Source organism: Humulus lupulus, chromosome 2 (genome assembly GCF_963169125.1).
Source record: "Humulus lupulus chromosome 2, drHumLupu1.1, whole genome shotgun sequence".
Classification (NCBI taxonomy): domain Eukaryota; kingdom Viridiplantae; phylum Streptophyta; class Magnoliopsida; order Rosales; family Cannabaceae; genus Humulus; species Humulus lupulus.
The window spans coordinates 255,877,736-255,904,817 of record NC_084794.1 but is presented as its reverse complement, the minus strand read 5'-3'; the positions used below and the strand labels follow the sequence as shown (position 1 = coordinate 255,904,817).

At 35.0% G+C, this 27,082-nt stretch overlaps 4 protein-coding genes across 9 annotated transcripts; 3 read left to right on the top strand and 1 right to left on the bottom strand.

Annotated features, from left to right (window-relative positions):
- The first annotated feature begins 10,881 nt into the window (after positions 1–10,881).
- Positions 10,882–13,055, top strand: LOC133819248 (nuclear transcription factor Y subunit C-3-like). Of its 3 annotated transcripts, XM_062252451.1 has the most exons (3): positions 10,882–11,165; positions 11,320–11,404; positions 12,035–13,055. In XM_062252451.1, exon 3 carries the CDS (start codon positions 12,082–12,084, stop codon positions 12,850–12,852), a length of 771 nt encoding a protein of 256 aa, XP_062108435.1. In that variant the 5' UTR covers positions 10,882–11,165; positions 11,320–11,404; positions 12,035–12,081; the 3' UTR covers positions 12,853–13,055. The 3 variants fall into 3 exon arrangements, with proteins under 3 accessions (XP_062108435.1, XP_062108434.1, XP_062108433.1); XM_062252450.1 differs by lacking the exon at positions 11,320–11,404 and having other exon boundaries at positions 12,038–13,055; XM_062252449.1 differs by lacking the exon at positions 11,320–11,404 and having other exon boundaries at positions 10,883–11,165.
- A 1,775-nt stretch (positions 13,056–14,830) lies between these two features.
- LOC133819246 (ATP-dependent (S)-NAD(P)H-hydrate dehydratase) lies at positions 14,831–19,059 on the bottom strand. 4 transcript variants are annotated; one of them, XM_062252445.1, is made up of 12 exons: positions 18,619–19,059; positions 18,192–18,480; positions 17,811–17,887; positions 17,555–17,664; positions 17,351–17,465; positions 16,529–16,591; positions 16,256–16,419; positions 15,951–16,012; positions 15,651–15,717; positions 15,482–15,547; positions 15,252–15,380; positions 14,831–15,161 (listed from the first exon to the last, which is right to left on the bottom strand). In XM_062252445.1, exons 2-12 carry the CDS (start codon positions 18,445–18,447, stop codon positions 15,134–15,136), a joined length of 1,137 nt encoding a protein of 378 aa, XP_062108429.1. In that variant the 5' UTR covers positions 18,448–18,480; positions 18,619–19,059; the 3' UTR covers positions 14,831–15,133. The 4 variants fall into 4 exon arrangements, with proteins under 4 accessions (XP_062108429.1, XP_062108428.1, XP_062108430.1 ...); XM_062252444.1 differs by having other exon boundaries at positions 18,192–18,471; XM_062252446.1 differs by having other exon boundaries at positions 18,192–18,458.
- Positions 19,060–19,111: 52 nt separating this feature from the next.
- LOC133819247 (uncharacterized) lies at positions 19,112–20,719 on the top strand. Its single transcript, XM_062252448.1, has 2 exons — positions 19,112–19,264; positions 20,008–20,719. Exon 2 carries the CDS (start codon positions 20,008–20,010, stop codon positions 20,491–20,493), a length of 486 nt encoding a protein of 161 aa, XP_062108432.1. The 5' UTR covers positions 19,112–19,264; the 3' UTR covers positions 20,494–20,719.
- A 2,751-nt stretch (positions 20,720–23,470) lies between these two features.
- LOC133819245 (protein trichome birefringence-like 10) lies at positions 23,471–27,063 on the top strand. The gene is made up of 4 exons (XM_062252443.1): positions 23,471–24,403; positions 25,381–25,770; positions 26,004–26,162; positions 26,283–27,063. The coding sequence occupies exons 1-4, from the start codon at positions 23,961–23,963 to the stop codon at positions 26,659–26,661; spliced, it is 1,371 nt and encodes a 456-aa protein (XP_062108427.1). The 5' UTR covers positions 23,471–23,960; the 3' UTR covers positions 26,662–27,063.
- The last annotated feature ends 19 nt before the right edge of the window (positions 27,064–27,082 follow it).

Genomic DNA, 27,082 nt, shown 5'->3' with positions numbered 1-27,082 from the left:
GTGTCTTTTACATAAGTCTAGTCATGCTCTTCTTATGTAATTTAGGCTCTTAATTTAATTCAAGATATTTGTTATATTATATGCTTTTTACTGCATTCTGTCATTGGTATTTTGTCGCTCTAAGGTATATAATATGATAGGTTTTTAAAATTAGAAGTTAGTATAATTTAATTAAAGAACATATTTTAAAGTGGGCTTTATTATATATTTTTTCCAACTATAATTAATGGTGTAGAATTATAGTTGAGTATAATGAATCAATTTTATTAAAATATATATATGTTTGCATGAATGAAACTTATGCCTTCCATATTTTCTTTCTGATTCTAATTCCTCGATTTTGTTTATTTAATGTTTATCTTCTTTTTCAAAGTTACATTATTTCAAAATTTATTATTTCTGACTTACTAATCTTTCTTTTTACTTGTATTTTACTTCTCTGTGGATACGACATAGCCCAATTACTACTGCGACCGCTTAAGAGTTATTGGGCGATATCAATGGCATTGACTTATTAGTTAGAGAACGGCAATTGTAACGCCCTAAACTCTAGGGACCATTACGGTGTACCTTATAAACAGTGCTAAACTCGCTAATCGAATCATTTGGCCAAAATCATGTAACTAAGTATGATTAGCAGTTTAGGGATTAAAAATTTCGGTTAAGATATAACATTTCATTATAATGTTTATTGTATACATTGGGATCCAAAAAATATAATTTAAAGGTCTATTACAAGAAAATATTTACAACCAGCCGATCTAAGCAGCAAAATAGGGTTTAACCCTAGTTCCTCTTTCAACCCTCGGCCGTGGCGGTCGAGTAGCCGCATATGTACACATCACCACCTAAGCTCTCCAACTCAAGGATGGTCTAGCTTTCTTTTACTTTACCTGCACCACATATCACCCATGAGCCGAAGCCCAACAAGAAAACTTAATATGCACATGATCAGTAATAACATGTCATCAAATCATAAGGCCCATGCCTAGCAAATATAGCCCTATTCATGCAGGCAAATAAGTTCACATAATGATGAGTATCCAGGATAAGGAATCCTGCCCTCCTGAGTGGATGACTATCAAGTCAATCCTAATTAGATAAGTGATTTAACACTGGTGGTTCCGGTAACCATACTGGGCTTATAGCTCTGAATAGAAGAGTGACAGTTGTAAAAATCACTAAGGTGGGTTCCGCTCTCTTTATAAATAAGTGACCCTTTCACTAGCTTAAACATGATAGGTATTTGATGAAATAGTCACCAACATAAACCTATCGAGTGACCACAGGGTCACTAACATGGGATTCCGCTCCCTTAGCCATATGACAAAACAGTCACCTAGGCCTTTGGCCCTGGCTCTGAGTAACTAGTCTTAGACTAGACAAGCACTTATAATTTTCATCGACCTTCGGGTCGGTCTAGCATTAATGCTCCTAGAGTCATTCAACGTTGATATCGATTAGATCTAATCTTTTATCGGCTCTGCGTTCATAATGCTTATGCCGTTTCTGACTCTTAGGTCAGTAAAACGCGACCAGTGTTCAACCCATTGTGAACTTGACTAGTAAGTCACAGCTTCAAAGACGGATCTTACACCATTGCCGATTCTGACTAGTAAGTCAATGCCATACACAAGTAAGCAATGCTACCAGGCATATACCATATGTCAAATATCCAAGTACAGGGCATTCAGCATGCTTACTTAACAATTTCTAGCACAATCAGGATCATGCATAAACACAAAGTCTCAAGCTCTGATCAATCTCATATTTACTATTCACAGCATGCCCTAACCACATGTTTCTCGTGCATCACATTTAAACACTCGACATGCCTCAATAATAACCATGCATGTCATATACAGGGTGCAGTTTTCTAACCTCTGGTTCGAGCGAGAATTAGAACAAGAACGACCCTTGAGAACGATCGACCTTTTAATCCTTTAGCGGTCACCTAGTCATAACCAAATATAACATCCATTAATGAAAATCAACAATAATAGGATCTTGACCCAAACCCCATTCTCGGGACCCCGAAATGTACCCACACGGTGAGTAGATTCAATCCCGGGCCTTAGGGATTGAAACCCCGAGCCAAAAATCCTTAAAAACACACAAAACGGGATTCTGGTGAAACAGGGTAGCGCCCCAGCGCTACCCACTATCACCCCAGCACTCTTCACAGAACCAAAACCGCCCCCAAGCATCCCTGGGTAGCGCTGTAGCGCCCCCTTGTGGGTGCTATAACGCTACACCCAGCCTGAAGATGCCCAGAAACTTCTCCCTTCAAATCCACCATTTCCAACCCAAACCAAAAGCTTCCCAACATCATTTAAACCCCCAATTGAACTCAAATATCATCTACATACAACCTAGGCATCATAACCCAAGCATCCCTTGCCAAAACTCTCATTGAATTCTCAACTTTCCAACTTAAAAACCAAACTGAAACTCCAATGAAAACAGAGCAAGAACAAGAGATTCTATGGCTAAAAACTCACCTCAATCTCAACAACACACCCTCTTCAATGGTGGAACACAACCCTAGCTTGGGAAAGCTTGATTCCTCAAAAAGGCTTGAAAATCCAAAGAGAAATAGGAGAGAAATGACCATCGGGAGAGAAGAGAAGTGAGGCTCTGTTTTTCTACAGCTTTCTAAACTTAAAGGGCTGATATAAATCCTTAAGGGTGAAAAGACCTAAATGCCCTCATGCCTAAATAAAAGCCTTAACAGCCACCAAGGGCAAAATCGTCCTTTCCTGCCTATCTCATTAATTATAATTAATGCCCTCCAATTCCCGTTATTCTCCAAAATTCTCAAACACCAATAATCCATATCCCGTTACCCTTTAACTCCCGGCAATGCTCTAATCATTAAAATCACCCCGAGACTCACCCCGAGCCCCGAACTTAATCCCGTTATGACTAAACCGCTACTTTGCACTCAAGATCGTCTCATGCCGAATGGCTCGAACAAATCCACATTGTAATGTGGCCTTATCAATTAATCACAAACATGCACCAAAATACACAATTATGCCCTCAACAGGCCAAATTACCAAAATACCCTTATAATAAAATGTGGACTCATATGCATGCATTTATCATCATATAATAATATAATTCACATAAACATGCATATAATCATTTAATAACATAATAAACCAATTATGGCCCTCCCAGCCTCCTAATCAAGGTCATAAACCTTATTAGGAAATTTGGGGCATTACAGCAATGGTGTTTAGTATTGATCGTGAAGTTGTGACTTATCAGTCAAGTTCAGCGGTGATATGAGCACTGATCGTATGGTATTGGCTTAAGAGTCAAGAATGGCATTAATGTGTTTAACACAGGCGAAAATGATTAGATCTAATCACCGTGATCATGAAATGCTTGACCGACCCTAAGTTTGATGAAAACTAAAAGCGCTTGTCTAGTCTAAAGGCTAGTTATGTAGAGTCAGGGCCAAAAGGCTCATGTGACTGAACATCACATGGCTTAGGGTGCAGAGCCCTAGAGATAGACTTATTAGTCATCTATCCAAAGCTAGACTTATTCGTCATCTATTCAGAGTATGACTTAATAGTCACTTATCTTATTAGGGTGCGAAGCCCAAAGTGTGACTCACTATCTGAGTAAGGCTGCAAGCCCCAGAATGATTACCAGAATCATTTATTGATATTACATACATGCAGTAATAAGTTTTCTTGCTAAGCCTTGGCTCACGGGTGTTATGTGGTGCAGGTAAAGGGAAAGAAAAGCTCACCCAGCCTTGAGTGGAGAGCTTAGGTGGCGATGTGTACTTATGCGGCCGCTTAACCACCACGACCAAGGTGTTTCTCAGAGGAACTAGGGGTTAACCCTATTTGTATTGCTTAGGTTGTCGGGTTGTAATTTTTACAATATAATGACCATTTTGGATTGTGAATAACTTTGTAAACACTTTTATGGGCCCATGTACAGTTTTATGTTTTAAATAAAATATATCCCTTCCTTTTGATCGAAATTTTTATCCTTAGCCTATTAATAACATCTAGATGCACATTTATAACCAAGTGACTCGTTTAGCGATTTAAGCACTGTTTAAAGTCCACAGTAATGGTCTTGGAGTAACCAGGGCGTTACATTTATAAATCAACTTTTTGGGTCCAAAATATTTATTTGGAGTATATAAGAGCAACCAAGAAGTTTGGGAGCATTTGGAGGTGTTTTGAGACAAGTCTTGGAGTACCAAAACAGAGTCGTCGGTGATACGTCGCCCCTTAGAAGGCGACGCGTTGCCAAAAGCTTGAAACCTAGGTTGAGACGGACTAGGTGATGCATCACCTGGTCATAGGCAATACATCGCCTGGGCTGTTACGAAAATTTCGTACAGTTACATAAATAACCTCCAAAACTTAAATTTAAATGCTCTAATCTCATTGGTTGAGCCTAATGAGGGTCATATACTATTTAAGGAGTTTATATGAGTTAATTGGTGAATTGATCACTCACCTCTCTCTCTCTCTCTCTCCAAAAGAAGAACTCTCTCTCTCTCTCTAGCTCCAAGATTACTAGTTTTCTCCAAGATCTTCATCAAGAAAGTTTGGCTTATATGAAGGATCAAGGCTTGTGCATCCCAGCATCATTCCATTGTTGTAGCTTCAAGCATTTCCTTAGAGAAGGCTAGGAATAGAGATTTTTGGACAACAAATCCTCATTTGTTTCAAGCCTTGCAACTTGTGTTTCACATAAAATCATAGCTTGTGATTTTATGTTCCTAAGGTTTGTTCTTCAAGGAAGGTCCACTCTAAACTCTTATCTCATTGTGTTTATGTAATCTATGTTTAACTATTCTCAAAGGTTGATTACTTGTATCTTTTGTCTTGAGTTGCATCACAAACCAAAGGTTATCTATAGCCTAATCCCCAAAAGCCTGATCCATAGAACTCTCCTCAAGAGCTGCAAAAGCTTCAACACTCAAGTGATGATGAATCAGTTTGAGGGTCCGAGTACAAATAGCCCCAGTGGAAGCTTTAAGGCATTCGGTTACAACTAGAGAAGTGTTGGGATCTATTGTTGAAGCAACAAGAGAGTTGCTCGAGGGTGGAGTATTCGGGCGAGTCAGAGGGGAATCTAGTTTGTTGTGGGAGGAACTGCTGGAGTAGGCAAATCTTGCCTGGGCTACTTCGCTGCCGGTTGGTCCTTGCTCGACCCCGCATCAGTAGTCTTCCAATTTTTGGAAGACTTCTTGTTCAAGGCCAAGGTGTAAAGATCAAAGGACTCAGAGTCTGACATGGCAGCAATCAATAACAAATATGTTAGAAAAATTCAACAAAGGTATAAAAGAAAAATGAGCAGAATAGTTATAAAGTAAATATGGTACCCATATCTACACTGCTGCTCGAGAATCAACTTAAAAAAGAAGAGTTTTCGACCAAGAAAGATCTTCCTGGAAAGCATTAAGAATTTCTACCTCTGCTTCCTTTTCGAGCATGTCAGAAACGGAATACGGTGAATTAAAAATTCTACATCTACACTTAGCTACTGGTCAAGTAATACTATTTTTTTAAGTCATTACTTGGAAGGTATGTTGGGATTAGTGTCATTTAAAGCATATGTATTGAACAATATTTTATGAAATAAATAATTGAAATGAATTTTTTGCATATATTGATTGTTTATTATTATTATTATTATAATAATATTATATGAATATCAGAAAATTCTCAAGTTCGGACTGCAATCTTGTATTGGTACGGGAGGATTAAGATTGTAGGGAACGAATTTAAATAGTTCGCAGTAAAATAAAGTTATATGAAATCTTTGGATTAAATACTGTAAGTATGATTCACTAGTATTATGAATACATGTAATGTAGATCTGAATTACTGATGTAGTAGGACATCTTAGTGGATGTACTTTGTATAAAGTGGTATACATGAATGGGACCTGATATGTTATTAATACTTAAAAATACATTTTACTTTATAAGTATTAATTAAACATATCAATGAGATCATCATATACAAATTGATCTTAATCCTGAAGTTATTATTAACTTATGTTTATGTCATATGAGCTCTTTGATTCACTCATTATGGTTTGTCAAAATGATTAGGCTGAAAACTTTTGTTTTGGGAACTCATTGATGTAAATGGTTGGGGACATAATATACAGATATGGAATCTATACCTTTCCGAGAGGAATTGTATAATGGTTCTCTTGAGGGTTAGCTTTTTGGAGCTGAAAGGTTATGGAGCTCAAATTCATAAATCAGTTTATGAATTAACCTTCACTAGTAAAGTTAACGGTACTTAAGGAAACAAAATATAATTAAAGAGGTTCAATGGTAATTAATTCCTACTTTAATTATGAACCACTAATAGAGGATTAAATTGTATGTAATGATTAAATCAATGAACGCTTTTTATACTTAAAAGTACTCAAATAATAAATGTCTATAATTACAAGAGTACAGTCTCATATTTTTAGAGGAATAATATTGAGATTAATAAATTAACGTTATTATATTAAAGAGTTTTAATTAATAATCTTAATTTATTAGAGCTTGAAATTATAGTTCCATAGGTCCTCGATATGGCTCTATCAACACTATTCAAGGTAAGAGTTGAAATTGGGAAAAATCAAGGAAAAAACATATTTGGAAGAAATTTGTTCTTCAAGGTCAAATGTGCAATTGAGACGAATTAATTAATTAATATATTAATTTTTGAAATTAATTAATATAATTTTCGAAAATAATTTTTTAAATAAAATGGGCATTTTCAAAAATGACATTTTAAATAATTAAGATAATTAATTTTGAATTAATTAGTTTTATTTATTTAAATAATATGAAAATATATTTCTGATAATTCAAATTGGATTTGAATTTCATATGATATTTATTCTTGGATTAATCTGATAAGATAAATTATCAGGTTTAGATATTTTTTAATAAATAATAATTAAACAAAAGTGGTTGGAACACATCCTTGAAATCGGGGATGTGTTACACGCTATAGTTGGCGTGTAACAGAGATCCAAGAATGGATCTTGATACTTCTTTTATTTATTTATTTAATAATTTCTTTATAATTTGTATTTTGTATTTTGAATTTTGAATTTAATTAATACTTTTATAAATCTATCAGAAAGAAATTGTTTCAACATACGCTTAAGTGAGAGAATATTCTAGAATGAAAATTCTAAGCTTTTCACAAAGAGAGAAAAAATATATCGTCATATTTTTCCTATCACTGAAAATTGTTTCAGACCTAATATTCCAAGATCTCATGAGTTGAGTACATCCTATGAATTAGAAAATTTCCCACCACTACTCTACGTGCCCACACATGTCTTGAGGAAAGGTCATCTTCGTCGTCAGAAGGTGGTCATCTTCGTTGTCAGAAGAAGAGAAGGAAAGGTCCAAGGGATCCTCGACCAGCACTTGCTTTCCTTTTCCTTTAGCTTCAGGTGCTGCTGAGGCCTTGGCATGAGGAGCATCGTCTTGCCCCCTTATGCTTATTCCCCATGTTTTTCTCCTCGTAGGAGTAGGGGTCGACTGGGGCTACTCATTCTGCCCCATTTCTTCACTGGCTTCTTGCACGGTGACTCTTCCACCAGTGGCACTTTTCATGGCGGCATCTTTGTTGGTGTGGTGGGGCTAGAGGAAGCCGACCAGCTTAAGGTTGGCATCATTTACTAGCAGCATGCAATTCTTTTCATCATGAGTGAGGTTATCTAGTAACTCTGCTCGAGTGAGCATGCCCTTAGTAGGAAAAGGTCATTCTCATGGGCCTACAAAACAAAGTAAGAATAGTTCAGTATCAACCTTGAAAAGAGAAGAAAAAAAAAAAAGGAGAGCTCATTACCTCCTCGTTGAAAGGATAGATTTTCTGCGGCCAGATTAGTTGTCAGAAAGTACTCCTTGAAGTATACACCCACATTGCTCCTAAATGTGGGCTCGGTCAGGAACACTTTGGTCGTGTCCCTGTGGCAGAAATAGAAAAATCTAGTACCATTCTGGCCTAGATTGGATATGAGGTCAAACAAATAATGGATTTCATGGGGAGTTGGAGGCTCCCATTGGTGGTGGTGGTATATGATATATAATGTTGAAAGCATAATTGGGCGTGATCTGAAATGGAGCAATGCCAAAGTACTTTGATATGCTCCTGAAATACCCATGAAGTGGCAAGGTAGCGCGCTAGCCCGAGGAGTGACCATGTTAATTCCCCGACTGTCGTACCTTTCGAGGTAGCCTTCAAGAGCACTACTCAAAAGAGTGCTCGCTGGAACTACGTGCCAGGTTATGTTTTTGTTCTTTCGAGGTTTAAGCTTTGTCCAGAGTCGAAGTGTATTAGTAATCTCCACGACTTGTTCAGCCCTTGCAAGTTGCTCGTTCTACCCTTGCTGGTGATTATTATTCCCACTGGTCACTTTCCTTGCAACTTGCAGGTCTTGGGATGTCCTTTGGCAGGTTGTTTGCTTTACTCTAGCCATATCTGGAGAACAGAAAGTAACGGTTAAAACTTCTTCAACTATTGAAATCCCGTTCGTTTCCCTCCCACTGGTCGGGATTCCAACCAGGAGAGTATCAACAGAGTCAGAATGGACAACATAAGTCCAGTCCTTTGGAAGGAATTTCCTTATTCCTTGGTGCAATTCATGAACCTTAAGGCGATGCTCCTCATCGGGGAAAAATAGAAAATGACACTGATGGGATTGCTCCCTAGGTTGAAATGAAGGTTCATGAGTATCATAGTTGAGATCAATATATGGTCGATTACGATCCACATCATCGACCAGCGTTCGGAGTAAATCAGGGTCTATTGAATAATCACTTCCCCAGTGATCGCGTGCATACATCTGGTAAAAATAAAAGGGGAAGTGGGTTATTCGACCAGTATATGTGTGCCTAAAAGAAGTGTGTTGCTCAAATAAACATGATTGTTATTCGACCAGGTTTAAAAAATGGATCCAAAAGGTAGTCAAAAAGATTTTTCTTAGACCTTTCCACTTACCTTTTGCAGGGAAAATTCCCACCATATTTTCCAAAAATTAAAAGTTGAAATTTTATCTGATTCTATGGATTTTCCTAGCATCAAGAACACAATCAAACGTACTTGAAGCCTTGAGTTCATTTTCCTCCCAAGAAAATCAACTATTTTTCAATGAAAACTCTATGTTCTTACAGTTTACTCAAGAACACTAAAGACCCGATTGGAAAAATTCAAAATCATCACAGAATTGGCTAAGATAAAGGTAAGGAAGTACAAGTGAGTGATCCAAAAACTTACTTGAATGATGATCTTGAAGAAAAACTTGATGAGAATCGAATTGGAAAACCAGAGATTGGGGTGCAAAAGCTTCGGGTTTGAGAGGGTTTGAGAGGAAAGAGAAACTTTGGAAAGATTGAAGAAGATAAAGGAAGTGGAATAGGCAAGGTCCATGGCCCTCTAAGGGACTCTATAAATAGAGATCTCTCACGGTCATTATGGCATCATACACACTTTACATACAAAATCTATCTCGAATTGTATTCTCTCTCAGGCTTAGGAAACTCAGTTTAATCATGTTTTTCTAATCTTGAGTTTGAGACCTCTATTGATTAATAAGAGTGCAAGTGGGCGTAGGTCATTATCATTTTTGGGACCGAACCACTATAAATATTATGTGTCATTTTACTTGAATTCAACTCATTTATTATTTACTGTCGTTCAAATTGACTTATTGTCGTTGACCAAAACACTAGTCGACATAATGTACTAGGTACTGACGGAAGCCAACAAAAGTGGACATTGGGTATTTTTCCCAAAAAAAAAAATTGGGTACTAATTAACAAGTTTTTTAAAACACTGGGTACTTTTGTCGCTAATTCCCTTCCTAAAATTAAAGAATAATTTTATTTAATGAAAATAGTAAATAAATATTTTATAAATTATATTTACGTTTTTTAATAAAAAAAATTCTCTTTAATAGTTTTTCACTTATTGATTTTTCTTTTAACTACTTTCAATCAATTTTTTTATTAAATAAACTATTTTTAACATTTTTAAATTGGTTTATGTTATTTTTGTATATTTTTATATAATTTTAATGATTTTTATAACTTAAAATATATTTGTATTAATTTTATGGTAGTAAAAGTGCATCGTTTTAATAATTTTGGGTATATTTTTCATCAAAAAAAGTTTGGGTATGTAAATGTTACATTATAAGAACTTTGAATATTTTTTCCGTAAAAAAAATTTGGGTATTTAAATGCTACATACAATAAACATTGAGTATTTTTGCAATAAATATCCTAAGAGCAACTCCAATAGAATGTTAAATTGGTGATGAATTCTAAAATATAGCTCACTTTACAAAAAAAGTTGCTCCAATAATTTGTCAAAAGCTATGCCAAATTTGGAACATGTTAAAAGTTGTGTCAAATGTGAGACACAATATAGTATGATACATATTTTGCATCACCATAAATGTTATATATTTTTATTTACATTTATATTATTTTATTATTATTTTTATCTATCAGCATTAAATGCCAGACTTTTTACTTTATTATTTTATTATTATTTTTAACTATCAATAATAAAATATAAAGAATAATTATTAATTTTTGTATATTTTTAATAAATATCAAATGAACATTAGCAAAAAATTTATATTTTATCAATTTTTACAGTATAATGCTAAAAATTATACCAAATATATCATATATATATATATATATATTAATTTTTTTTTTCGCCAAATATAACATACTATTAACGTATGTCATTGGAGATGGTCTAAAAGTAATATATTGGAGGGAGAAAAAAGTCAAAGGTAAAGTTATAATAGTTGAGAGAAGCAACTAAACTAAAACTGGCGCTTTTTCTTAGTGGAACCATTACCAAAGGAAGTCCTAAGCTCACATTAAAACTCCCACTCTCTCTCTCTCTCTCTCTCTCTCTCTCTCTGCTTCCACTCTCCCCACCTTCCACCCAACCCAACTCTTTTATTTATTTTCCAAATATATGCATATATAAACAAAGTTTCATGCTATTTTACATAAATTTTATACCCAATATTCTCTTTCTTTTCCCAACTTTCTCTCTTCTTCTCTGATTTTTTTAGGGTTCTCTTGGTTGGTTTTTGAGGAGGACTACAATTTGAAGTCAGTCATCGACTTAGAGGTACTTTATTTCCTTGCTTTGTGTTGAAAGATCATTGTTTTTTATCATGTTATTTTTATTATGGGAGTTTAAAACACACAGGAGGCGAGATTGCCTTTTTTATTTTAAAGAGTTTGTTCTTGGATTTTTATTTTTTTTTGTTGCTTCTTTTCAGTGTTTTTAAAACCCTGAAGTTTGATTGAATTGATGATAAATTGGTTGTGTTTTACTTGGGCGACTATGTATATGCTACAAAGTAGGTATGTGGATGTGGAAAAGAGGTCAAAACCCAGAGTATAGTTATGGGTTTGATGGTGTTGTTTATCTAAGATGACTCAATGAGTTGGTGAGCATAGAGCTATGAGTTGACCCGGTTAGTTTATGGCAACACCTAAGAAAGTTGTGAGAGTACAAGTTATGTATTGCATAATTTATAAGCCACTCTTCTGTTCTTGGTAGTTTCTAGTTATTGATTTGTTTAAGGCTGCGTTTAGTTTAGGCTATATAACTTGCTGGCTGGGTTTGAAAGTTTCCTAGTCTTTTTCTAGATTTTTATTAAATAGTTGGTTTTTCTTTTTCATTAGCACTGTATTTTAAGGTCTCGTGATTTATGATATAAGGTAGATCTTTAAACTTAATTCCCATACTTCTGCAGAAGATGAGAGCGATAGACCAGTATGATTTAGTTGAGTTGTCTAAGAATTGGGAATATTATGCTTCCCTTTGATGACCCTTCTGATTTTTTATCTGCCTAACATATCGTGGATTAAAAAATACTTATTTAAATTGATTACAGTCAACACCAGGGTTCAGTTTTCTCTCTTTTTGCTAGTACTTTACAATTTAGATTTGAAAGTGTTCTGTTTCTTTCTCTTTTTCTTTTTTATCAGTAGAAGAGGGTTGGCATAAGGGAACCCTTTAAACCAGCTTAATAGTCATGGATCAACAAGGGCATGGGCATGGGCAGCGCACAGCGATGACGGTTGGCGGTGGTAGTCAAGCATCGTATGGCGTAAACCCATATCAATCCAACAAAATGATGGGGCCATCTTCGGGTGGATCAGTTGGATTACTGCAGAGTCCTACTCAATCAGCAGGCCCCTCTGCCTCACCTCAGCTTGCCCAACACCAACTTGCTTATCAGCACATCCATCAGCAGCAACAAGAGCAACTGCAGCAACAACTCCGGTCTTTCTGGGCAAATCAGTATCAAGAGATCGAGCAATCTAGCGATTTCAAGAACCATAGTCTGCCTTTGGCCAGGATCAAGAAGATTATGAAGGCTGATGAGGATGTTAGGATGATATCAGCTGAAGCTCCAGTCATATTTGCCAGGGCTTGCGAGATGTTCATTCTAGAGTTAACACTGCGTTCTTGGAATCACACGGAGGAGAACAAGAGGCGAACGCTACAAAAGAATGACATTGCAGCTGCAATTACAAGGACTGATATATTCGACTTTTTGGTTGATATCGTCCCAAGGGAGGATCTGAAAGATGAAGTGCTTGCTTCGGTTCCTAGAGGGAGCCTTCCTGTTGCTGGTCCAGCTGATGGGGTCCCTTACTACTATGCTGCTCCCCAGGTTGCTCCACCTGGGATGATGGTTGGAAAGCCTGTGATGGATCAAGCTGTGTATGGACAACAGACTCGCCCTTACATGAACCAGCCAACATGGCCGCATCAACAGCAACCCCCCAATGATTCTTGAGTGGAACAGGGTTTGGCTTGGAGTATACAGCTGATAAGAGTTGTGAATTTTCACTATATATCATAGTTGCAGGGTCAACAGTCAATAGTGATTTGTCTTGAATACAATACAAATTAAACACTTCAATTCTCAGTGAGAGATTACATAGTGCTTGTTCTTATTGATGATACATGATAAAAATCCTTGAAAGGTGCTTGGTACTACTGTAGATAGTTATGTCTATCTTCACTTCACTTCACTTTAGATGTAAGATTAGAGCTTTCTCTATTTATGTCAATTCTTTTTCCGCATAATTTGTTTAATCTTACTTGTGATATGATTGATATGCTTTGCTAACGTTATTGCAGCCAAACACCTTCTCACATGTAGTTTAGTGAATAGGGTTTACCATTAAGTCCCATAATCTGTCATCAATAATAAATATATGTGATTTTCTTTGGCTTGCACTAGAAGAATAATTTGTTCTCCATAATGGCCACGTCACTTTGTTTGAAATCTTGGGATTGGTGGAGGTGAAAGAGATGGCTTTCCTCTCTACTTTCTAGTGTCGGCAGAAGATGCCTTCATGTGGCCTAAAAAGATTGTGTAGAAGGAGAAGAAACTAGTAATAATAATTTAAGATCAACACTGTGACATCGTATCTTTATTGGGAGTACAATAATACGAGGTCTCAACTCTCTAGTGTCTCTAGAATGTCGGCTTGAACATTTATAATGGGAAATTTCAGTTTCTATGCTCGGTAGAGGGTCAGGTAATTAAAATAAATGCTAGAAATATTAAAAATTTAAAAATAATGTCATATTTTGAAATTTTATTCAAAATACTTTTACCATTTTTCTCTTTACTTCTCTCGCTCGGTTCACTCTCTCTCACCTCATAGTACCACCACACTAAATACTGCATTTCGAATGCATTTCGAACAGATTTGAGTATGATTTTTGAGTTTTTTTTTTTTTGCGATTTTTTTCAAATCTAAAACTCTGAAATTTGCAGAAAATCGACATTGCTCAATGCCAACTCAATAGAGCCTTCAAAATTAAGATTTTCATAAAGAAAAAAAACAACTTTGCTCGATGGCAGTTCTATGGTGCTCGATGCTAGCTCAATAGTGATCGATGTAATTTTTGCATGAAACATAATTTTTCACTCGGATGTCCGTTTGGGGTAATTTTTTATTTGATTTTGGATATTTTTTTCAAAATCTACAAGTTTGATATGCTCATATACACATTTGTGAAGTTTAAAACTTGAAAACATATCAAAACATATCTTAAATATGAGGTATGTTTGTATTTTTTTCGAGTGTTACACTTCACAAATGTGAATATGCATTCAAACGTGTAGATCTTAAAAAAATACAAAAAAAAATACTCCAAACGCATACCGAGTGAAAAATTATGTCTTTAGCAAGAATCACATCGAGCATCATCAAACTATTATCGAACAAAGTCATTTTTTTCATGAAAATTTTGATTTTGAAGGTCCATCGAGCTGGCATCGAGCAATGTCGATTTTCTACAGATTTCAGAGTTTTAAATCTAAAATAAAATTGCAAAGAAAACTAAAAAAACATACACAAATCTGTTCGAAATGCAGTATTTTATGTCTTAAGTGAAATAAACATCACTATATTTGAGAAACAACTAATTACCCTTAAATTTCTACTCCAATAATTATCAAAATGTTTATCTCTACAAAGTGACCAAAATTATGGAAGTTTTTCTAGTATTGATGGTGCTGTCAGTAGTGTTGGCAGTGCCGTGAGATGAGAGAGACTGAACTAAAAAGGAAGAGAGAAGTGAGGAGGAAAAATAACAAGTGTTTTGAGTAGAGTGATATTTTGAGTAGAGTACAAAAAATGACATTATTTTTAAATATTTAATATGCCTAACATTTTTTTAATTAGTTTCCTATATGCATGTCATGCATAGAAACTGAAATTTCCCTATATATTTTAGGAGCTTTGTTGCTACATATGTAGACCCAACTGAAAATTTAATTAAACTCTCTATTAATATGTGGTGCTGACACCAATACTATGCCCTTTGGTATTTTCTATTCGAAACTTAAACAAATGGACGTACTTTTTACTGTAGAAAAAAGTGTTGTTGTAGCCGATAGCAATAAACCAACCATCGTTGGCCCTTTACAACCAAACTTTATGTGGCATTTATTAGTGAGCTTCTTTTACTTTTTTACAAGATAAACCCAACAGATTAGGTCATTATGTAGGACAAGAAAAGTTGTTACTTGTGGCTAGCATTTCAGCACTCAAACAGTATCAACTAACTGGACTGATTTCATCCAAACTGCAATGAAAAAAGTAAAGAAGCTTTAGGGTGAGTTCTTCTCAACGAGCATGAGCGAAAAATCATTTTTTAAATAAGGAGAGCCCTTACCTTCTTCCTAAGTACTCAATGATATCGGTAGTCAAGGTTGATCTTTTCTTGTCATTAAACGCATGTGAAGCAGCCTTCCTCAACAAAGTGGATGCAGCAATGCATCCTAATATTGTGGGATTCCTTGGACTGCGGCGTAATGTAAACACAAACACGTAACAATGTAAGTCTCAATTTGTTGGGAAAGATTAGCATAGAACAAAGATTGGAGCAAAACTTGAACAGTTAACCTGATGCTTGTATTCCAACTTGATGTTGAGACTAATTCTCGAGCCCAAGATGTGAATACAGCCACACTGAAATGATCGAAAGGAGAGGGAAATGACCATCACTCATGTTAAAGAAAAAAGTAATGTATTCATTAGAAAGCTGTCCTAAAAATGAAAACCAATCACTTGCCTTCCAGAAAGTATATCACCCTGCCCCCCACAGCGTCGAGGAGAACCATAGATGCTAACTGATGTGACTGCATAAAGAGTTTATATCAGCAAGAGCTCGAATTAGACAACAATGGGAAATAGTGACGTTGAAAAACCAAAACTAGTCGATTATGAATGGTTACTAACATAATACACAACCCAAATGCTAATACTTACATGTCTATCTATATCCATGGATGAAATAAATTTTATACAAAGCAATATCTTCTCAGGGACATGTAATCAATGAAAGGAATAAAAAGATGCATCGTTTACAAACCTGTCTCACCATCTGTAATGAGGTCACATTTTCCCTTCCTGAGGATAGTTACACCACCAATCCTGATCAAGAATGGCTTCAAACTTCAGTAAGTTCTATACAACAACTAGCATGCAACCAATACTTTAATTTGAATAGTATACAACATATCATAAGAGTGATTTGTAGTGCATAAAGAAATGTTGCAAGAACATTTGAGTGCATCTCAAGAGTATAACAGTTGAAATTATAAAACTACAAATAAGTACTAATGAAGTGTCCAGACTATGATCCGACCCAGAGAGAAGCTTGATGAAGAAACTTACTGTTTGGCAAGAGATAGTAATTGCCCAACAGCATCATCATCATTTACTTCACATCTTAATACTTTTTGTACAAGACGCTTATATTCATTTACATTTGGGGTCAAGACAGCCAAGGGATAACCACTAACAAGATCCAAACAATTTGTAACAAGAAAAAGTCCATCCTGTGAAAGACCTTGCATCAGTATAACCAATCCAAAGGTAGATGCCCTAGTAAAATCCACTCACAGAAAGTGCATATCTGGAATCGTGTAAACTCGTTTGGTTACATACCCCATCTACCACAATTGGGACATTAGATTGTCTTGCATGCTTCATGATTTCGCTAACACAGTCCTGAACATGCCATTGAACTATTAGAATCATTTAGGATAAAATTATAACAAATTCTGATGAAATTTGATAAAGGCCGAGTGACAATATATAAATATGTATATAAATTTAAATTAAAAAAATTGTGAAACAGAGAGGTGTCAGCTTTAGTCAGTCAGACACTAACTAAAACCTAAGAGTAAGGTTAATATCAGGATTCAAGACTCTTAAGAACCAAGGAAAGCATTCATTTTAAACTGTTTGATAAATATATTAAATGGAACATAGGTCAACACAAAATTTATGTATAAAAATTTAAGCCAACTAATCATTATATCTCATCTTAGCTAGTAACCTTAGTAAAACTGCAACATTTACAGCAAAGATAGTATCATAATTTTGGAAACCAAAAAAGCATAGGAGTATGCAACCAGTCAGACCACCACTCATACTCTTTACAAATCAAACCCAACACCGGAAAAAATTCAATCTACCACCTTCCCAATTACTTTTGCATAAGCTAGGTAAAATTTATAATGATGTGTGTGCTCTCTTATTAATAGCCATGCCTTCTACTTGGGTTAAAAAGAAAGAAAAACAGAAATCAGCATCTCAAAAAACAAAGCACACACTATAAGGCATTCATGTAACCAAAATAATATATAATAGCGTCCTGTAGTATTTGAACGAGATGATTATGCAAACTTCAAGTCATTAATGAAAACCAGATAGTAGATAACCTAACATCCATCCCATCAAGTGATTGCGTCAAGGAATGCTTACCAGAAGAAAGGGATCCCTCCCAAGCCCTGGACCAACAACAAGGCAATCAAATCTCTCCATCCACTTATCAACTTCAGCAAGGACTTTATCCAAAATGGATCTTTTGTCTTCATCCCTGAAAACATCATTTGTAAAAATCAGACCAATTGATAATATAATGAAGATTATTTGCAGAAAATGAGGAGAAAAGAGAGAGAGAATCACCTGACACTGTAAGACTCTTTTAAAATTGGATGTACAATTATCTCAGGACTGTAGCTTTTTATAACAGGGGCAGCATCTTTTGTACAGAAAACATGAGACAAATCCGCTCCCTAGTAAAAATAGATGTTTCCATACAACTAAAAGGTCATGTATAGATGAAACAACACATATCCTTGTTTTTCCTTTCAATTTCACTATAAGCGTTAAAAGAGAAATGAAATCAATAGTAAAGAAAAAGTAAAGAGGGGGCACTAACAATTTTCAACGCAGAAATAGCAGCAAAGTATGGAGCACCAGTGTATTCACGACAACCACCAATGACAGCTATCTTTCCTGAGAAACACAGAGAATCCCACGACACATTAGCATAATGAACCACCTTTACAATGGACAAGAACATATAAAAAAAGTCCTAGCCCCAGTAAATAGCACTTAAATGGACAAGCATTTTTTTATTTTCAATTGATGTATTAACAACATAATAGCAGTTCACGAATTGATATAGTTGAGTAGTTTGACAAGTATTCAGTAAAGCACAAATATGTGCTACTTAACACACATTCATACAAATTCTTATATATATGTCCATATATGTGGGTTTATATACAGAAAATTATATACCTACTAATGAGCTTACCTGCCTGCCCCTTATGCTTACTGGGATCAAGAGTAGGAGTAATTGATCTCAAAATGTTCTCTGCATCAGCTTCGAAATTGGGTTCACCCATAGCTTTCACTTCTTGCAATTTTTTCTGATAACCTTGAAGACACCTTATTAAAAACGTTTGCCTTCTGAAAACAGCTGGGGAAGCCAACATACAGTTTGTTGCACTGAACCCAGAATTCACCCCAAGTTTCATTAACATGAATGAGCAAACAGCACTGCTAAGCATACTTTCTCTAACTGAACCCAGACACTAAAAATACTGCAAATTAACACATTGCTCAACCGAAACAAAAACAAAACCTGCAAAAACTAATGTGAAAACTACCCAAATACCAATTGATAAGCAGGAAGGAATCCAGTTCCCAGTTGATCAAATTTTTTAACAATTTTTTTTTACCTTTATATGGGCAGAACAATAATCAACAAGCTACCGGCTCACTGGAATGATTCACCGAAATTTGGTGACTTTCTTTCATTTGGGACTGGCTTGCTCTAGAAGAGGTGTCTCACTATATGTTTTGTAGAGTTTGTTTTTTCTTTTGAAAAAAATGACTTTGATTTGGGATCCACCGTTGGATGGTCAAAGTGGGAATATTACGATATTACCACAGAAAAACGTCGTCGTTTATGCCTATACTTTCCTTTGTATATATCGCTCGCTAGGTACGCTGGGGGAGTTGAGCGAAAAAAGAAAAAAAAAATGAGAGAGAGAACGAAGGTGAATGCAATGAGATCGGGGGTGGTGGTGATTGGAGCCTTGGCATTCGGGTACTTGACCCTGCAACTTGGTTTCAAGCCCTTCCTTGAGAAAGCTCAAGTTACCCTCGACCAGTGTGAACCCACTTCTTCATCTCCTTCCTTAGAACCCCAGTCAACCTCGAGCTCTGAATATTAGAAACAAGACCCAACAACGAGCTAATCACAGCCCTCTAAAGTTTTTTTTTCCTTTTTTTTTTATTGGGTGTTTTTGTTTTTGATTGAATTGAAGTAAAGGTAGTAAGGTCAACATTTATATATTCCCTCTTGGTGCCCTGAAAGTGAAGGTATGTGATTTTTTATGTGTTGTATTTTCTGTTGTGATAGGATTGAAATTTATGTGTAAGAAAGATAGTTACCTAAGAATCTGAGTAGTGGGTTTTCATGATCTGAATCCATTAAGATGAAATCTACCAATATGTTCTTCATCGAATGAAAAGTTGAAGTCATGCATGTCGTTTTCTAGTCATGTATGTCGTTTCTTAGTCTAGTCATCATTATCATATGTTATAATGGCTTAAGAAAGTAAAATTGGCAAAATTATGTTCTTCCATTTTGGCAAATTCCTCTACTTTCAAGAAATGTTAGGAACAGCAAACTTTCAATACTATTTTCAAAGCCATTTATTATATATATTTATATATATATATCTACATAAATATAACTACTTTTTTTTTTTAAATCTACATAAATATAACTATTTATTAGTTTCTTTCCATCCTAATTTGTTGAAAGATCAATAAAAGCTATTTAAACTATGTTGGTAGCTCAAATGGTGAGGCATTTGGTTTGCTCTCTCAGATTTCGAGTCCCTTTTGGGCACAGCAATTGTTATTGTTTCAAATAAATAAAAGCTATGATGAAATTTGTAACCTTGAGGTCAAAGAAACGGACTTTATGTGGTGTATTTCAGATTTGGGATTATAGTTTTGTGGAACTGGAGTTAAGAATAAGCATATCATTTTGATGAAATAGTAAAGAATTTTAGCAATGTGTCGCTGTTTTTCCTAAACCAGAAAATGTGTTGTAGATGAGTCGGCCAGAAAATCAGGAAGACAGCGAGGAAGAAGATTGGATGATAAACTGGGATCGCAGACGAAGAACAGCTGCAGTTCAAGTTCTTTGTAGCGTCGTCTATGCCTTAAAATTGCACCACTTGTATCATAGTAAGCACAATGTAAATAAGCCTCCAAGAAATTTGAAAGGGATAAAACGAAATGCGCCAAGGGATGATGTATGCAGGAGAGAGTTTGAAAGGATAAGAGAAGCAATTCACAGTGTAGCAGAGGCAATAAGGGAAGCAAATACTATTGCTAAAAGGAGTCAAGCACGAGTTCATTCAGAGGAAGAAGTTTTTGCAGAGTTGGTGAATCTTGGTGTTGATAAAAGGTTAAGATATAGAGCATACACCTTTCTCACTCAAAATGCATCAAGGGTTAGAGCATTCTTCGGTTGCCCGGTTGAAGAGCGCAAGAAATTTCTGCTACAACTGATGCATGGACCGCACAATCTTTGACAAGGACGCTTAGTGTTTGATAGATTATGATGAAACAAACCCTTGCTATATGGTAATACTTTTAATTTTTTTCCGTTTTAAGTCTTTCTGCTGTGATTTCTATCTCTAAATTGTGCTACTGCTGAGGGGTGTTGTATTGCAAAGTTCAGTCGTAAACTTCCAAGTTCATTTTCATCTGATTCGATATAGTTTCAATTAAAGCTTTCAATTGATAGACATTCTTTAAGATTGAATCTATCATATAGTAGTAGTTCTCTTTTCTCTTTCATAAGTTTTCAATGTGCTTTTTGATGACTCTGCTTGCACACACTAGAAAATGATAATAAGAATGAAACCCCAGAGTACTGAACATGAATTCAAGGACCCCTTAGGAGTTTCAGTTCTATTTGAATTCTCACTACTTTGTGTTGCTTCAAGGAAGAGAATAAAAAGGAAGGAAGATAATGGAATTGTAGTGATTGTTGCCATTTTTATTTACAATATTATCGTGTAATAAGTGTATTTGGCAGATCTCCATTATCTCTTGAAAAAATGATGTACTACGTTTGGTAGAGCTCCATGATCTGTTATTATAAAACATTTTGTACACACTTGGCCAATAATTTAAAAACAATCATTCTTAGTATTGTCTAATGTGGGACAATGTAATGATGTTCAGTTCAGCTGGAATGAGAGCCTTATATTTCCCTATTAGACATATGTATATAATAGTGCTTCAGCTGGTCACTTATGACTTTTGATGTACGGCATTCTTCTTTGTCCTCTCCAAATCTTTTACCCATTGACTCTCCTTGCACTACAAGTTAGAGTGACAAGAACCTCATCCTTTATCATGATTGATTTGCACTATCTATTAGTGTATGAAAATGTATTGTTCTATAATTGGCTCCTTTCATTGCCAATGTCATTGCACCACCACTTTATTAGTGAAGTTATTGAACTAGTGATCTTAATTCTTGCACATGGTGATGTTAGCTGGTGAATTGTTTCCATGAAGTTTCTGGTTTATTGGTTAAATGCTTTTTCTTGTTAGAAAACTGCATAACTCTTCATTAGTACAAATTATTTATATATAATTATATAAACACATAAACATAATGGTCTTGGTTAGGGGGAAAGAAAATAAAAAAAAATTAAAAAAAGAGATCATGAGCTTGGCGGGTACGTTATGTAATGCTATTCATATCTCTTGATTCTGTCTCAGACAATTACCATGTGAATATCAACACCTGGCCTAGAGATATGTTAGAATTATTACTAAGTTATTTATTTATTTATTTTTAAGCTGGGGTTGGAAGCTTACGATAAAAAAGCCAGATTCACGTGAACCTGGTTGTGTTAATAAATTAAATTTAGTATATGTAGTTCAGAACATGATTTGAGTTGACTAACAACTCAAATGTCAATCCACTTTGTTTAACCCAAATCAGATTTAACATGATAGTATTATATATATACATATATATTTTCAAGACATGCTAACGAATTCGTTTAAAACTCCTTGTATTTAAGAAGGTGTTATAAGTAAATACAAAAGGCCATACATATTTTGGGATCTAAAGTTTATTGTATCTATAGCTTTATACTAACTTTTTTTTGCTTTCTAAAATATGTATAATTTATTATTGAGCTAATGGGTATGTTACAAATGACATAAAGGGAAAAAATACCCTAAAAAATTAGTCAATAAAATTTTAATCTCAACTTAGACTAAAAAAACTAAAGAGTTTTATCTCAATTAAATTTTACCAAAAAAGTAAGAGCTTCTACAGTGACACCTATATAGTAAACTAATGAAGATAAGTAATAGTAAACTTTGTACCTAACTTGTATATGTGGTGTTATTTAATGAATTTTCTAATTTCTTTCTTTATTATTATTGATCTTTTGCATTCATACTCAAGAAAACATATAACAAGTCATCTTTCTATATAGTATATGCTTTTCTTGATCTTGACATAGTAAACTTGTCTAATAAATATAGATATAGTGTAGAATAAAAACTAAAACACCAAGTCAATGTGGATTAAAAGAAAATGAATGAGTTTATATTGATAAGAATAATTTACATTTATAATGTACCACAAATAATACGGTTCAATGTCTAATCTACAAAAATGAATCATACGTGTCATCAAAAATTAATCTTATCAAGAAAATAAAAATAGACTAATCTAATCAATGGGTCATTTCAATTGACTGATTCCAATAACAAATGTATGAAATTATATTTGATGTTGTATCCGATAATTATGGTGTAAATCTACATGAAGAACTAGTATATCACATGATTGATTATCGTCTATTGTTGAGTGTGATAGTCATACAAGTCAAGAATAGAAGAAAAAGAAAACCCTCTTTGAGCTTAGCTTCTTTCTTTATCATTTTTTTTTCAATTATTATATTTTTCCCTACACTTTGAAAAAATCTAGGAATTATCTATTTTATCCGATCTTGATCTAATGGCTAATAATTTCTAAAAGACAATATTGTTTTGATTGCATCATGACCCATCCAGCAGTGTGGGCCATGTGATTCAAAAATAAATTTTACACAAAAAAAAATAATAATAATACTTTTCATCAAATTTATTTTATTGGGTAACGAATAGAAAAAATATATATAATTAATAGAAGGGTATTTGAGGAAGAATGATTCAGAACTGCTTTACAGCGGTAGTGTTGTCGAGACTATCGTTTACACGAGAAAAGATAAACCACTTTCATCATTACGCGCGTGAATTACACGATCCAGTTAAATGTCCAATAAAGCCAAAGCTGGACAAGTAGGCGATGACCACGTTATGAACAAGAGAGTGGCTTAGTATCTCATAACCGTTGCCCAATTCTGTTCTCCGATTCGGGTCACAACACCACCCACGTTTGTCCGAGTTAAAAAACTCGTTTCAACTCAGTAAAAGTTCAGTTCTTTTAAAAACAGGTTTTTTTTTTTCTCCCACTCAAACTCAAAATTTTAAGGCACCATATCTTTTTTCTTCTTTTTATGTCGTTTATCAATAGTAAAAGCCACATAGCCACAGGTGTTTTTGATCATTATTCTTTCCTCTCACTAAACCAACATCTCTCTTTTAAGTCTTTATAAGGTGATCAAAGAGAGAGAAAAGTATATTTATTATTATTAGTTCCGCCATGAATGCTGCTTTGCTTCCTCCATACCCATCTGGGCTCTACTTTTTTAAAACTTGGGCATTCATGACTTTACGAAACTGACCTACCAAGCAAAGCAGAACAGAAAAGGAAATAATAGTTTGGCCATGAATGGTAGTCGTAGTTACTAGTTGTAGTAGTAAGATATCCAAAGCTCTCTCTTCTTTTTAATACCATATAGATTTTAACTTCTTTTGTCACCAAAAACTTTGATTTTGTATTGTTTTTTGTTTTATTTTCACCTGGAGATAAAAACAAGGAACGCCCAGATTACAAAATCTGATCTTTCGAAGCTTTCCAATGTCTGTGAACCCATCAAAGCTAGACCTTGAAACCATGTCATTCTCTGAGGCTTTTAAAAAATTCAAACGGTTTAGACTGTTTGAGCCATCTTTGGGAGTTCTGGGATTCTTTTTTGTCACTGTCTGTGTGGTTTTCTGCTTCTTTTACTTGGATTCAAGAAGCTTCTCTAAAGGGTATCAATTCTCTGGCCAGTCAGAGCGGTTCATGTGGTTGCAAACAAGAGGGTCCGTTGAAGAAAATCATAGAGTTGAGTTTCTTGAAGAAAAAGGTGACTCTTGTAATGTGTTCGATGGAGATTGGGTTTGGGATGAATCCTATCCTTTGTATGATTCCAAAGATTGTCCCTTTTTGGATGAAGGCTTCCGTTGCTCTGAGAATGGTCGTCCTGATTTGTTTTACACCAAATGGAGATGGCAACCCAGAAATTGCAACTTGCCAAGGTTTCCTTTCTTTTTCTTTCTTCTTCATTCAAAATTATTATTTATTGTTATTGTTTTTCATGCCTCTACTAAACTAGTTAGGAAGAATAGAGAAACAAAAACATTGTTAATTGTGTTGAACGTTGAAATATTAGTGAAACTCTCCATGATCAAACTCAAATGGTTGAAGTCTCCAAAGTGGACTGGTGAGTTTAATAACTCCACTACGTTCACACAAAACAAAATATTTGGGTTGTTACTGGAGTTATTGGGTGATAAAATAATACTGAATATAAAACATAAACTTTGAAAATTGTCTTTGTCTGTTGCTGGCTGAATTTTCCTTGCATAACCAAAAGGGTAAGCTTTCTGGGCTTTTAGTTGCTACTGATGCATTTATTAACATTTTCGTATATCTATATCGATTGGTGAAAGATTATTTATTACTTTTAGATGATTTCCGAGAAAGTGATAACCAATTTTTGTTTCCATAGATGTCAAAATCTGTTTCTAGTGAGTATGCTTCTAGTTTAGTTTATCTTTGGTGTTGTCTTATTCTGGAAATGGATATGCAAATTAATGGTTTATATTTGGCTAGACGTTCTAGTGTAATGTTAGTCACCTGTTTCGGCTTTGTCCTTTATTTTCTCACTTTATGCCCGTGAAGTTGGATGTTGACATGGGAAATTATTGATCTTAAAAATAAAAAATAAAAGTCCTCTTTCTTTTTTTATTTTTTATCGTGAACATAAAAATGATGTTGTTCTCTTCTATCATTTTCTTTCTTGTTTCTCGGGCTTTGGTATTTTTTGTAATTTTGTGTTATCCGACAATTCTATCTTTCTCATGTCTGTATTGAAGATTCTTTCATCTCTACCAAGAATTACAACGGTTGTTTTTTGTAGTAAGCTTTTGAAAATGATAATTTAGATAATTCTTGTAAAAGTTTGAAAAATGATATGTTGGTTACTGATATGTTGGCTACTGATAAAAAACAGATTTGATGCCAAGTTAATGTTGGAAAAATTACGAAATAAACGGCTAGTTTTTGTTGGCGATTCCATCGGAAGAAACCAATGGGAGTCACTCCTTTGCTTGCTTTCTTCTGCAGTACCTGATAAGAGCTCGATCTATGAAGTGAATGGCAGCCCAATTACAAAGCACAAGGGATTCTTGGTGTTCAAGTTTAAGACTTTTAACTGCACCATAGAGTACTATAGGGCTCCATTTCTTGTACTGCAGAGCCGCCCGCCTTCTGGTTCTCAAGAAAAGATTAAGACAACTCTGAAATTGGATCAAATGGATTGGACATCTTCTAACTGGAGAAATGCAGATGTTTTGATCTTCAACACAGGGCATTGGTGGAATTATGGGAAGACCATTAGAGGGTAACTTCTAAAACTCTTTGAATACTTTATCTTTGATCATTTGCATTTGCTTTGAGCACTTTAGAATGTGGCTAATCTCATATATGGTCAATTTTGTACATGATAATATATCATGAAAACTTCTGACTAACTTGCTTTCATTTTATATGCTTCTGCTTTGATTGTCTTGTCCATAGATGATTTTTGTAAATTTTGGTGAAAGGTAACTAAAAACTCCATAACATTTTGGTCAGGGGGTGCTACTTCCAAGAAGGGGAAGAAGTGAAGATGGAAATGACTGTAGAAGAAGCGTACCAAAGGTCCATAGAGACTGTGGTGCAGTGGATTGAGAATAAAGTAAACTCGAGCAAAACCCAAGTCTTCTTTCGTACATATGCACCTGTTCATTTTAGGTTTGTTCCCTTCCCTAATGTCTTTCTAGTAAGAAACAATTAGAACAGTTTGTTTTACTGTTTCTGGGGATTTTATAAGCACCAATTATAGTAGCTAAACTTGCTTAGATAATAATGCAGAGGTGGGGATTGGAAGAATGGAGGAAACTGTCACTTGGAGACACTACCAGAGCTAGGATCCTCATTGGTGCCATCTGAAAGTTGGGTTCAGTTCCAGATACCCAACACAGTCTTATCAGCCCACTCAAACGTATTAGAGGCAATGAAAATCAAGATACTGAATGTAACTCGAATGACATCAAGGAGAAAAGACGGGCATTCGTCTTTGTACTATCTTAGTCCGGATATGGGCCCGGTGTCTCTCCATCGCCAGGACTGCAGCCACTGGTGTCTTCCTGGAGTCCCTGATGCATGGAATGAACTACTCTATGCCTTGTTCTTGAAGCGTGAGACTCCTCCTGGTTCATGGAACTCAACAGCAATGAAGGGTGAAATTTAAGATTGGAAAAAGCTTCTCATTTATTGTACAGCAAACAAGATTGGAACTCAACATTCAAGATGTCTTGGAAAGAAAAAAGGGGGAAATACGAAGTAAATGATAGATAAAGATTTTTGTCAAGAGCTGTTCATTATCAGTGGTGAAGTACCTCTCAGATTTTGGTGCCAAAGGTAGTTAGACCAACATGTTCATAGAAATTGATATACAAAATTTTAGAAAGCTGGGGAGATGGGCAAGCCAGGGTTTTTTATATAAATTATGATACTGTAGAGAAGAGTTTTTCAGAAATGGGGTCATTTTGTTATTACTAGTTAGTTTGATTCTATTGGAGGGAAAGATATGTAATTAGCAAAGTTGTATTTGAACGTTTCATTCAATTTTAACGAAGAAGTTAAAAATAGTGCCTCGGAGTAATCACAAT

Coding starts and splice junctions, on each gene's coding strand:
- LOC133819248 (XM_062252450.1), top strand. CDS start 12,082: ATGGATCAACAAGGGCATGGGCATGGGCAGCGCACAGCGATGACGGTT.
- LOC133819246 (XM_062252445.1), bottom strand. CDS start 18,447: ATGCTTAGCAGTGCTGTTTGCTCATTCATGTTAATGAAACTTGGGGTG. Junction 17,888..18,191: donor TAAGCATAAGGGGCAGGCAG/GTAAGCTCATTA, acceptor TGTGTTTCTCAG/GAAAGATAGCTGTCATTGGT. Junction 15,548..15,650: donor GGTGATATACTTTCTGGAAG/GCAAGTGATTGG, acceptor CGATCATTTCAG/TGTGGCTGTATTCACATCTT.
- LOC133819247 (XM_062252448.1), top strand. CDS start 20,008: ATGAGTCGGCCAGAAAATCAGGAAGACAGCGAGGAAGAAGATTGGATG.
- LOC133819245 (XM_062252443.1), top strand. CDS start 23,961: ATGTCTGTGAACCCATCAAAGCTAGACCTTGAAACCATGTCATTCTCT. Junction 25,771..26,003: donor TATGGGAAGACCATTAGAGG/GTAACTTCTAAA, acceptor CATTTTGGTCAG/GGGGTGCTACTTCCAAGAAG. Junction 26,163..26,282: donor TATGCACCTGTTCATTTTAG/GTTTGTTCCCTT, acceptor ATAATAATGCAG/AGGTGGGGATTGGAAGAATG.